At 44.4% G+C, this 13,530-nt stretch overlaps 1 protein-coding gene across 3 annotated transcripts in view; it reads right to left on the bottom strand.

The window, feature by feature from the left end:
- LOC143281225 (uncharacterized) overlaps positions 1-13,530 on the bottom strand; it is a 127,606-nt gene that overhangs the window by 48,244 nt on the left and 65,832 nt on the right. For all 3 annotated transcript variants that reach the window (XM_076586312.1, XM_076586313.1, XM_076586314.1), the window contains one exon: positions 824-914. In XM_076586312.1, coding sequence (XP_076442427.1) covers positions 824-914 — 91 coding nt within the window. The remainder of the gene's footprint in view (positions 1-823; positions 915-13,530) is intronic.

Raw genomic sequence — 13,530 nt, 5'->3', positions numbered from 1 at the left:
GAATTTCTTGGAGAGACGTCCTTGGTGATAGGGAGGCGGTGGATGTTCAGTTTCCTAAGGGGTTTCTGCCTGGCTGGTTGGAGCTTGCGTGCAAGTCTGATGTTCATCTTGCTGCGTACCAGGCGATGGCCAACAGACTGCTCCTCTCATGCAGCGTGTAATGGAAACATCACCTCTGTCTCTCTGCTGGACAATCACATAGTCCAGCATGTGCCATTGCTTGGAGTGGGGGTGCATCCATGTGTTCTTGTACTGGTCCGCTTGTTGGAAGAGGGTGTTGGTAATGGTCAGTCCATGCTGCGCGCAGAGCGAGAGCAAAAGCAGTCCGTTGGAGCTGCACTTGCCAGTGCCGTGCTGTCCTAGGACTTTTGGCCACGAGGAGAAGTCCACGCCGACGCAGGTATTGAAATCCTCAAGGATGATCAGCCTGTCCTTTCTGTCTACCGCTGAAATGGTGCGGCTGAGCTCCTCGTAGAAAGCTTCTTTGATGTCATCAGGGTTGGTCATCGTCGGGGCATAGCAGCTGATGACTGTGGCGAAGCGATCCTTGAAACTGCCCCCGCTTTGCAATCTCAACTTGACCGTAAAGGCGTCGACCTATTGACTGACGCCTTTACGGTCAAGTTGAGATTGCAAAGCGGGGACAGTTCTATATCACTGAGTATGTTACTAATCAACAGCACAGACTGGCCAGGTCTGTGCCCCGTCTGTCCCCGTGCCCTGACAAGATGTCATCTGTGTGTCTGTGTACACACACATACATGCGCCCTTCTACATGTGCGCGTGAGCGCGCGTGTGTGCAGAAGAGACACGTGCCACTAACCCATATGGACTCTGCTGTCTGATCCTCCAGGTTGGACAGATCATGGACCAGCTTCCTGGCCTTCTCCACAGGGCTGGCCCCATCCTCACGTCTGAAACACGCATACAGACACATCTATATCATCAATATACAGTCACCGATCATGGACTTGGTCACGTGCCTGTCATCATCATCATCATCATTATCAATATTACTTTCTTTTTCTTTTGAGAGAGAGAGAGAGACAGAGAGAAAGAGAGAGACAGATAGACAGACAGACGGACACCCAGACAGACAGACAGACGGAGACCCAGACAGACAGAGATTCACGTCTATTCAGTGTGAAACGAACCAACACACACACACACACACACACACACAGATCGCCAAACAAAACTCGAAGTGAACTGCTTTCTCAACTCCCGCAATGTCTGTAGTGTGGTACTTAGAATTTAGTTTGACCAATTCTCAAAAGGATGTGTCAATTTAACGGAACAACGCCTCCCCCTCCTCTACCAAGGACGATTAATTTTCATTATACTCTATTGTTCTTTATCAACTCAAGTTATAATCGTGTAATACTTTGTGCTCTTGTGTGTGGGACATTGATTTCTGACGGTTCCACAAGCGGACCTCTGTCCTTAAAACTTGATCATAAATCGTTTCAAAGTGAACGTCTGCTCGTCTCCTGGAAAGACATCCATCAGCATCCCTAAAATGCAACGCATCACGGGGACATAAAACGGACTTCTGGTGACTGCCTGAAAGGCCATTCAATTGAGGGGGAAATCAGGTCTTTATATGGTGTTGCACATCGTCCAGAAAATTTCAAAAGTATTTTTAACCAGTCAAGCTTCAGAAGTGGCAATGTTTCAAGGATGAACCCCATTCGCATTTTTTTAAAAGAACAGCCGCTCTCTGTCTCTCTCACACTCACAAAAATGGACTTAATCTAAGACTTTGTTGTCCTGTAGAATTCACTTTGTTTTGTAAGATTTTCAAATAAAATAGTGTATAAAGCAAATCGAAAATGACGCAAGACGTCTAACTGAAGTGTTTGTTTATAAATTACGCAAGGCATCAAAGAGTGCGGTGATGTTTGTGAAACTGCAGACCAAGCTGTAATATCAAGCTGTAATATCAAACCAAACCAATACCACTTTTTGTCTCCCTGTTTGAATGCATCACGTAACATCCGTCTTGTCGGTGACGCCTTGCCTTGCAGGGAAAGAAGTCAACGTGAGAAAGGGCAGAACTGACGCCAGTGAGTGCAAGATGGAGAGAGAGAGAGAGAGAGAGAGAGAGGACAAGACAAGACAAAGATTTTAATGTCCATTCAGCGTTACAACGCCCTGAGAGAGAGAGAGAGAGAGAGAGAGAGAGAGAGAGAGAGAGAGAGAGAGAGAGATATTCTGCAAAAACAAATGCTTGTCAAACCCCCATTTAAACGACAAGCGCATGAAATGATGAATGCTATCAAATGCTCATGTTTAATATTTTGCATGAATATAACTTAGGGTGGGTGGGGGTGCTGGTGTCGTATGATGGTGTGTTGCGTGTTTTCCATCTTTCCGTGCTTTGCGTGCTTTCCCACAAAATCTTGAAAAAAGAAGAAGAAGAAAAAACAAACAAACATTACAAGTACTCCATACCCCCAACAATATTTGAAACGTCTTATATCTGATAAGGATACTGCTCAGGCCCCTTTTCCTACTTTTTATATAAGTGATGACTAGTTTTTGCATGATCTATGGACATTTTCCATGCAGCCTTCTGTCACAGGATTGTGATTTTATGTGCAATCACTCCACCCCATCCCAAAGAATGTGACAAGACTTAATGAAGGTGCATGAAAAGAGCACTGGAGTTGACTGTGGGAATAAAACTACATCCGTGTTCAACCCATACCTTAACTGTTCTATTTCTTTAACATGCTGTGTGCCTTTCTTTCTGCTTTTCTTACATGAGTTCTTCCGCTCTTGACAATGCCCATAATTTTGTTGTTACTTTGTTCTTAACTTCTGCCCGAAATGTACTCTTTTGATCTTTTTTTTGGTGTTCAACGTTCCGTTCCGTTATTGAATTTTCCTTCCTTTATTCATCTTCCTGGTTCTTGTTTGTTCTGTTTTTGGTTTGGCCTTTTATTGCTCCTATTTTTCATGTGCTATCTGTTCTGGTCCTTATTTTGCACTGGTCTCACGATGGATCCAAAAACGTCTCTCAATCTACATTCAAGTCTGGAACAGAATAACAAATCTACAAGAAGAAGAAAAGAACAGTAAAGAAAATAAACGGAGGCAAAGGGAAGAAGCTGCTGCCACTTAGGTGGAGAAAAAAAAGTTTCCACAAAGTTCCCTCCCCTCTCTCTTCTCCCTTCTCTACATCTCGAGAGCCTTGGCATCTCAATTCAGGATCCAAGAATTGAGAAGACAGAGAGAAAAAAAAGCAAAAAAAAAATAGAGAAAGATAAAAGAAAAAAACAAAAAGAGACAGAAAGGGGCGAGAGAAGAAAGAAGAAAAAAGAAGACGAAGAAGAGTAAGTGTGCTCCGTCGGTGTGGAGCCGTGTCGTGGCATGCTGATCAGACCCCGGTCCACACAGGAACTAATGAAAAGAGCTCCCGAGGTGAACAAATAAATTGCGAGAGAGGGAGTAAGGGAGAGAAAAAAAATCCCCCTCCTACATTTTCCAAGCAACACACACACACAGGCGGCTATCTGTCCCCGACATGAATATGCATGGCGAGAGCCCCGGGAGCTGGCCTCGCATACGTTCCAGGGGCCGATTACAGCGAGCGGCCAAAACCTGGCCAGACGTGTGACCCGCCTGCGTCAGAGGCTATTAACGGTTTAAAGCGAGACACCCATTTGAATGCTATTGTTCAACGTGACGGGTCACTGCCTTGATGCAACCTACACATCTTTCTTTTGACTTCTCAACCCCCACAAACATGGGGGAAAGGAAAAAGAGGGAGAGGTTTTTTTTTTGTGTAAATGGTGGGAGTGGTGGGGTGAGGAAGGTACGTTGGAGTTGAACAACTCACATCAATCCACAACAGAATGAGACTTTTACAGTATCCGTTTCTAGGACGTTTACAACTTGCCCTAAGGCAATGACCTTGAGGCTGATGGTTTTCTATGGGGAGGGAGAATGATAGGTAGAAGCGAGGAGAGTTGGGTGGATACGTATGGGTGGGTAGGAATAGAGGGGCAGGGAAAATATTCTAAATTCTCCCTAGAACAGAAAAAACTAAGGCCTTCTGTTGAATTATGGAGGAGGAATTAAAGAAAAAAACAGAAGACCAGCAGGAATGACGCAAATGCAAATAAAAGAATATATAACTATAATGTGCTGTACTGAGTCTACAGTTTTTGTGTCATTATCTAAGCCTCTTTTGTATTTCTTCCTATGTTTTTTGCTTTCCTTCATTTCATTTTATATTCCAGGTTTCTTGGGAGAATCAAATCATGGAAAAATTTTTTGGTGTGATATCCATGTCAACAAATATGGGTAAATTGAATTTTGCTTGCGTAATCTTTTAAGCCAATGACCATATCTGGTTGCTACAACGTTGATGGGCATTTTCCAATTTTCAGCACTGCATGCAAGAAGTGTTCGATTCTAACTCCTGCATGTGAGAAATTGTTCGTTTTTTTTATTTATTTATTTTTTTACGGTACCAATGTCAAGTTGTTTGGAAAGACCTTTCTGCACATGCAAAAACAGCACAGGACATTTTACATTGGATGAGAAACCTTTTTTTGTTGTTGTAATCTTGTCTCGAGAAAGTAGTCACTATCCCACTACAGGGCTTTAGACACAATACCCATGACGTTATCTTACTACATGGCCCTAGACAATATCCAACTACATGGACACATACACTGCCTCATCACATGGCTCAAGACACTATCCCATTACATGATTCAAAACACAATATCACTAAAGAACTATAGACATTATCCCACTAAATGCCCTTGGACAATACCCCACAACATTGTCCAAGACACTGTCCTACTTCATAAATAATAATAATAATATCTATATAGCGCTGAATCTTGTGCAGAGACAAATCAAAGCACTTTCACAACAGTCATTCACACGCATGCATAACATGCATAAAACTGGAGAAACTGAAGACAAGGAAGAGGCAGGGAAGGCAGGCTATCTTGGGAAGAGGTGGGTTTTAAGACCAGACTTGAAAGAGCTGAGTGCGGAGACCTGACGAAGCGAAAGAGGAAGTTCATTCCAACTGCAAGGTCCAGAGACAGAGAAAGAACGGCGGCCAACAGTGGCGTGTTTGAATCTGGGTATGCGTAAACAGAGTGTATCCGAAGCCGATCGTTGTGAGCGAGATGGAGTGTAGAGGTGAAGGCAGCCACAGAGATAGGAAGGGGCAGATTTGTGAATACATTTATAACACAGAGTGCAGATCTTGTGCTTTATTCTGTGTATGACAGGCACCATCTCTCTACATGGCCAAAAACACAATCACATTCCATGACCCAAGACACTATCCCACAACACTGTGCAGACAATTTCCCCATTACATGGGTATTCACATTATGCCATTGCATGGGCCTGAACAATATCCCGCCTCGTGGCCACAGATGCTATCCCATTAGATGGCCACAGACGTTGTCCTACTACATGAGACAATTGAGGGACAGTGTCAGATCATTCAGTGGGATAGTCCAGGACAATGGCGTGGGCGTCCATGTGGTACAATATTGTTTCTTCCTTTCTGTCTGTTGGTCTTGATTTTTCGTCGTTTTCGTTAACAGTTATTTATCACCCCACCCCAATTGCCACCCTCTTCCCTCTACTGCCATGTTCCTGACACCCTATCACTCCAATGACTAACAGAGAAACAACTCTCCTACTTCTATCAAACCTCCAGCCCCCGTTTCCACATCCCCCCCATCCGACTCCCCATCCCTACCACCAAATCCCACATCTCATCTCCCATGTTCCCAACACATACACCTCCCTTCTCCAATGCTGCTTCCAGGACACAGAGAGAGAGAGTGGATCTTGATGTTTCCGTGCACACACACACGGTCTCTCCCTGTCTGTGGCCAGCGGGGAGGTCTCGGGGCGGCGAGGCGCACGTGCACGGACTACAGGGCGACCAATCAGCAGTTTGATGAGCCTTGCTCGGGCACGCGGGCCGCGGCGGCGGAGTAATCCTTGAGAGGAGCTGAGCGGAATAAAGCAGATGGGTTTGGATAAGAGGTCGGTTAATCCGCGCGTGCCTGGAATTGGGGGGAGGGTACTTTTTTTTTTTTTTTTTTTTTTAAAGGGTGGCGGAAGGAGGAGGGGTCGGATGGGGGTGTGAGGTGGGGTGGAGTGGGGTGGGGTGGGAGTCTGACACTAGCCACTTGTGGCTCGATTCCCTGCTCTTCCTTCTGGCGGAAGTGGGAGGGGTGGGGGAAGACGGTAGTAGATGGAGTGGGTTGGGGTCTTGGAGCGGAGAGTAAGGTGGGGTTGAGCGATCTGATGAGTATTTTGGGCAAAACAAAGGGTATCATCAGTATTTATAACTGACACACGATTATCGTAGTGTTTGACAATCTCTGGACAATTCACGCACAGAAAGAAAAAGAGAGCGATGTAAAATCTTCAGGGAAAATGCAGAGTTTTAATTACGTTCGTTGTTCAGTATACGACTGTGTGTGTGCGTGTTCTGGACCTTTCTAGTTTCTTCTTCTTCTGATCTTCTATGACCCTTTCCTCTGCATATCCACAACGAAATCTGTACTCTCATCTCTGCCGATCATTGCTTTTTCGGCTGAACAATACTCATCAATTTCTCAAAGGTCTTGCCTTCACATCCACCGTCATTTCCACAAATCACACAGACTAACAGTCCAAGAAGAAAGACCCACAGTCGGAAAAGCTGACACTCTGATCAATTTAGGTCTTAATTCACAACCCACATTTTGTGTAGACTTTCATCCATTTGTCAGTTATATAGACTCTCCGGTCATCTTTTAAGCGTGCGCCTGTGTGTGTATATGTGTATGTGTGCGTGTGTGTGTGTATGTCTGAGTTCTGCCTGTGTGTCTTTGTGTGAATTGGAAATGCTTGTTTTAGCAAAATAAGAGAGAGAGAGGGAGAGAGGGAGGCAGACAGGCAGACAGACAGACAGATGTCAATCTCTTACTCTCAAGCACACAGACACACACGCGCACGCACGCACGCATGCACACACACATACACCCATAAGACTTGGCAAGTAGGTCGTCTTTTAACCAGCGCACATTTTAAGTCATCTGCAAAACGAACATTACACAAAACGAGTTCAAGGGAAAAATCCACGTTCATAAAGATGCAAAGCAAGGCATTGAAACGCCTGGACAAAATGTCAAGAAGAGTTTTCGTTATCATTACACTCATGGGAACACACAGGCACTAAACCCGAGTGTGCTTGCGTGTTCGCTCTCTCTCTCTCTCTCTCGTTGCAACAGGGAGAAGGGGGCCAACTTTTGCCCCCGCACATTTCGGTCCCGGTTGGTTCAGTGCAGTTCACAGGAATGGTCATGTCAAGTTCAGAGCATTAAGCGACTTGAGCTTTTTTAGAAATATATATATATATATATTTTTTTTTTTTTTTTTTTTGGGGGGGGGGGGGGGGGGGGGGGGGGGACAATTCAAAATGCATCTCCAGTTGTCTATTGATGAAAAATAAATCCGGAACATATAATCATCAGATTTAGTTTGGGGATTTCCTATGCCCCCCCTCACCCCCCTTCTTTACTCGTACCGTTATAGAAAGCGCCATGATCGTTACCTTATCACCCCCGAAAACGGAGTATGGCTGCCTACATGGCGGGGTAAAAACGGTCATACACGTAAAAGCCCACTCGTGTGCATACGAGTGAACGTGGGAGTTGCAGCCCACGAACCCAGAAGAAGAAGAAGAAGAAGAAGAAGTTACCTTATTATGTTTAGTGAATTTCATTTTCGACTCTGTTGACCCGCCCTGAAAGATCTCCAAATATTATATGATCTTTCCTTGTTCAGACTTTGCTGTTGGCATGAACACAGTAAACCACCATAAAGCAGTCTGCAGTTTACTTATATAAAGTGTTCGAAATTCATAGTTTTATCTGCGGTCAACACCCGAATGGTGTACTTTTCAGACGTTTTATGTTTATTGATTTGAAATATATGTTCACATCATCCCTTTCAAGAGAGACAATTGCCTTTATTGAATGAGATGTATCCATTTTTGTGTCTGACTGGCGGTCTTTCTCTCCCTCTCCCCTTCTGTGTGTGTGTGTGTGTGTGTGTGTGTGTGTGGTGTGTGTGTGTGTGTGTGTGTGTGTGTGTGTGTGTGTGTGTGTGTGTGTGTGTGTGTGTGTGTGTGCTTGCGCATGCGCGAATGCGTATGTGCGTGCGTGTGTGAGTTTCAGTTGCTTTTGCTCAGATTTAAATGAAGATGGCAAGCCCTCCAAACGTGTTGTTCTTCGTGATATCCAGTGGAGACCTGTGGCGCCGACTTTCCATTCAGGGGGGAGAATGAAAACACGTGAGGCTTCAGACTTCATTATCTGTTTGTGGTGTAAAGAAGCTTTACGATATCCGCTCTGCCGCTCAGGGTTATGCAACATGCAACCACCTGACATAAGCACTAGACAAGGGAATACACACACATACACAAACACACGCGCGCGATATATTTATAGACAGACAGACAGACAGACAAATAGATAGATAGATAGATAGACAGATAGATAATAGTGATGATGGCAGGTTCTTCGGATCCGATGATCATGAGAAGGTCCTTGGCGACCAGCCCTCTGGTGGCTTTGAGAGAGAGAGAGAGAGAGAGAGAGAGAGAGAGAGAGAGGCAGGCAGACAGACAGACAGACAGACAGAGAGCTGTCAGTATTGTTGCTTATAATTATTGTCCAGCCGACCGCAAAGGGCCATATCAGGACTGTCAACCCATACAAATGCTCAACCGCGTCAACACAAAACTGTCACATCTACAAAAAACAACAACACTCAGACAAACCAACAAAACACAGTTCATGATACAGTATCCCAACCATTTAGCTCCTTATGGCAAATAAGACTAGGCCATGCTGAGGACGCCAGCCATTCCGCTTAATTCATCATCCCCAGATTACAAAAAATCACAAAAAAGGAAAACAACAACAACAACAATACTTCAAAGCCAAACAAAAAATAAACAAAAAGGGCCATATAGGCAAATAACACTGCAGAATGGGTAGCTTCTGTCCATCCCAGTGTTTACATCTCACTACCTAGTCGCCAAAGCAAAACAGCACAGATAGTACATCATACGCTGCAGAAAAGAGAAAAAAAAATGTCAAGGCTTGTTTGAAAAAAGAAAGGGGAATGGACTGGGAAGGCAGAAAAAGGAGACAACAGCAGAGAAAGAAAAAGGCAGAAACAAAGAGAGTACGGAAAAGAGCAAATTTCTAGCACAGAATTTCCAGAAGGCGGGGATGCTATTTATACTCTGTAGCTCATCCCCAGGTTTAAAATTACTGTTGAGTTGACGAGCTGAACCGAAGACAATGTGGATCAAATGAGTCCCATAAAAGAAGGAACAGCTCCAAATGAGGTCCATTTTCAGTGTTGGCAACCCACTTTTGCTTCATTGTTTCTGGACTATAGTCAGTAGGGGAGGTTGGGGGGGGGGGGGGGGGGGGACGGAACGGATAGATATAGTCATACACCATCGTGTCCGTTATGTTTGACTCACTACAAATACATTTTCAAACGAAACGTGTTCTTGCGACACAGACTTAATGGACGGACCAGCAAACTCACCACCCTGCTGCACGAACCTGATTTGTCAGAAGGTGATACATGCTGAAACGGATCTCTTTTAGCTGAAGATGGTTGGTTGCATGGTTAACATAGTTTGATTTGTTTGGAAACGGTGGGAGACTAGAAGAGGTGGTGGGAGAGACTCGGGAATCCTGAGTAAAAACTGTGACGAGTGTCAGGGAAATCATGATGAGAAATTGTGCAGTCTGTTAACAAGATGTACCACTCATCACGATGTCGACCAGGTCATGACGCTGATTGGTTATGGCAGGAAACAGACAAACGGGTGATCCCCGCTCCAGAAGTGACTGTGTGGCGCCTGGATTCATATCATGTGGGAGTTCATACATAAGCCCGATGAGATTATGTGCCTGAGCCTCACTCTCCCAGGACCAGACTCCCCTCCCCCCTCCACCTCTGGACAGCATAAACGTGTACGTGCTGGTAAGAGCGGGACAATCTGGTCTTGTCAGTTCTGTCCTCCATCCTCAACTCCAATGTCCTAAATTCAGACTGTCCCCCCCCCACCCCAACACCGACTGCCGCCAGCGCAAAGTAGTTCCCTCTCCGACCGCCTGCTTAATTTCCTTGAGAAATAACGCACAGAAACTGAACATACAGTGTGGTTCGAAAGCAGCAAGATGAATGCCTTTTCACTGGATATGGCTGAATATGATGACTAATCCTTTTTAGTCACCTTACAACAAAGAAGTCAGATTGTAATTCCACCACATGCTGACTTAATTTCGATATGACAAGCTATTGGATATGGCTTTATAAATGACTCTCAATTTGTACCGTGTAGTTGCTGCTGTTGTTGTCCCTGTTGGTGGTGCTGTTTAATATGTACAGTATTATCAACAGCATGCCATTTTAATAATCGGTTTTTAATAGTGCATATACCTGCATGTATCACGTTATGCTCCACCAACTATCACATGACAGGATATAAAAAATTGCACTAACTGAAAAAAAAAGTTTCTCTACAACAACACAACAAAAACTGTCATATTAAATAAAAATGTGGATTTACTTACTTATTTAAGTATTTACTGAACTGTAGCCAGGATATATTTGGGGATGTTAATTCACCCAAAGTAATAAAATGGCAGAATGGCGCCAAGATATTTCCTTTGCTGTGCCATCTTCTGTATACAAATTATACATTGATGACAATACGGATGTACCATACATTAAACAACACTATGATTTACAAAATAAGAGAAAGACGAGCCGGGCAAGTCAAAGCTGAAGGTCAGAGAGTATGACGATGTGAGAGAGGACAATAGATATCAGTCTGATAATTATGCTATTCATATAGTGATGGATCAGTTAGCAAGAATGAAATGACCAGTCACATCATAAGGGTTGGTTGGGCTGGGCATATCAAGAACGAAAAATTGACCCGTAAGCATACTTGGTCACAGCCGCACTAGTTACAGAGAAAGTTCAGACGCAGAACAGCATTCTTACTGTAAGCAGACTGACTTGACTTTATTGACATACATTTCTCGATCAAACAACATCCTAGGAATCTTAAAAGTTAATAACCCAAACTCTTAACGAAGAACATTGAGGCTCTGTCTAAAAGATTACTGTACATATGGAAATAGCGAAAAACCAGGCTATTCCCAGCCCAGAGAGCTGGGACACAGCCTACAAGGAGTCAACCAAAGAGACAAGAAAACAGAGAGAAAAGGCGTGTGTATGGGAGAGAATACATGTATGCTGGTGAAAGGCTTCAATGTGAATGTCTCTTGGTTCGATAATGTCTGAGTCTTTGGTTGTGGCAGACACTGAACACTGTATGGGATGGCGGTAGATGGAACTCGCCTGGCATCCCACACTGCCAAGTGGAGGAACGGCTAATGCTGGAAGTTTAATCACCAATTAGCCATGCCAAGTTGTTCGTGTATGGGGCTCGGGGCCGATTGGTTAACCGTTCACATGTAGAGTCGGGTACTGTGTTTAGGAACAGTGGTTAGTTAGGGGCGTGGAGGGGTGGGGGGGCTGGGGGGTGGAACCAATCCAACATAAAACGACACCACCTGAATGATGATACGTTAAGATGAGCAGTGAAACGAGGAACGAGATGGGAGACGTATTTCACATGCATCAGGGGGAACGAATGGCTAATAGCTACATTGTGCCATCCGGAAGGGACACTGTGAACTGGAACATACCGCCCTGGGGAAAAGCTGGGGAAGAGGACCCATGTTACACCTTACCAGAGAAGCCAGACATGGCAAACATTCTTGGATCGCTGTTGGGCCCAGGGGCAGGGGGTAGGGGTGGGGGTGGGTGTGAAGCGAGTGTCCACTCTCTTTTGACTTCATTCTCAGTCTCTCTTCACACTTCCTGGCCCACTCCAGCCTTATGTACAGGATTCAGAGAGGACCCTTGCGGCTGAAGCCTTTACTGTATAGGTCTATTAATAGCACACAGGCATCAACGTTAGTGTCAAATTCCATGCACCCTTGTTAGTTGCATGTACATGTTATTAAAATACGTCAGCCTGAAAAAAAACCTCATAAACATTTTCCCACTATTTAAGTCACGCAGTTAACCTTTCTTCCAAGAAATATGGACCATAAAATGAATTAAACGAAATAAAATCATAAGCAAAGGAACAAACACAACAGAACTTTGGCCGATATACAAAAAAACCCAAAGCCTCCTATAATCAGAACAGAACATTATCTTTGCTTCTGCGTCATTCACAACAAATTGCTATTTTCATTTCTATTTTTTTTCCAAGATTTTACCTCTTCCTTATATCAGCAGATACCACCCCCTCCACCCCCCACCCCCACTTTAAAAAAAATTTAAACTGCTTTAAAAAGAATATACAAAAAACCCAATAAAAAAAAAACAAAACAAAAAAAACCCACAAAGTTTCCCCCCATCTCTTCTCCCCTTTTCTCATTTTTACTCCAACTCTATTGCTAACTTTCTCCAAAAGAAAAGCCATCATCTCAGCACCTTACATTCAAAACCTCAAGTATCATTCTTATAATAATATGCAAACAGATACTGCAAGCTGATGTGAAATATTCAAATCAAGTCAAATTCTCCCCTCCCATGTCCCCCACTTATACTCGCTTCTATCTACTCACACAATCTCTGCCCCCTTTTGTCCCCCCAACCCCCACCTCCTCACCCCCATACATCACTCCTCCTCCCATGCCCCCGTCCCCCCTCTCCCTTGAAAGATGCAGGGTTGAGAAGTCAAAAGAAGGATGTGTAGGTTGCATCAAAGCAGTGACCCGTCACGTTGAGCAATAGCATTCAAATGGGTGTCTCGCTTTAAACCGTTAATAGCCTCTGACGCAGGCGGGTCACACGTCTGGCCAGGTTTTGGCCGCTCGCTGTAATCGGCCCCTGGAACGTATGCGAGGCCAGCTCCCGGGGCTCTCGCCATGCATATTCATGTCGGGGACAGATAGCCGCCTGTGTGTGTGTGTTGCTTGGAAAATGTAGGAGGGGAATTTTTTTTCTCTCCCTTACTCCCTCTCTCGCAATTTATTTGTTCACCTCGGGAGCTCTTTTCATTAGTTCCTGTGCGGACCTGGGTCTGATCAGCATGCCACGACACGGCTCCACGCCGACGGAGCACACTTACTCTTCTTCGTCTTCCTTTTTCCTTTCTTCTCCCCCTTCTTCTCTGTTTTTTGTTTTTGTTTTTTTTTATCCTTTTGGTTTTTAAAAATTTCCTCATTTTTCCTTTTTCTTTTCAGTTCTTGGATTCTGAAGTTAGGTGCCGGCACTCAGAGATGAGGACAGAGGAGAAGGGATTTTTTTTTTCTTGAAGTTTTTCTTTTTGGGGGGGATGGGAGGGGGGCAAGGGAGGGGATGTGGGTTCCCCTAGGTGATTACAACATCTTTCTCCCAGCATTCATTTATTTCATTCCAATTTATCTA

This window comes from Babylonia areolata, chromosome 4 (genome assembly GCF_041734735.1).
Source record: "Babylonia areolata isolate BAREFJ2019XMU chromosome 4, ASM4173473v1, whole genome shotgun sequence".
In the NCBI taxonomy this organism is placed as follows: domain Eukaryota; kingdom Metazoa; phylum Mollusca; class Gastropoda; order Neogastropoda; family Buccinidae; genus Babylonia; species Babylonia areolata.
This window is presented reverse-complemented; position numbering and strand designations above follow the sequence as displayed.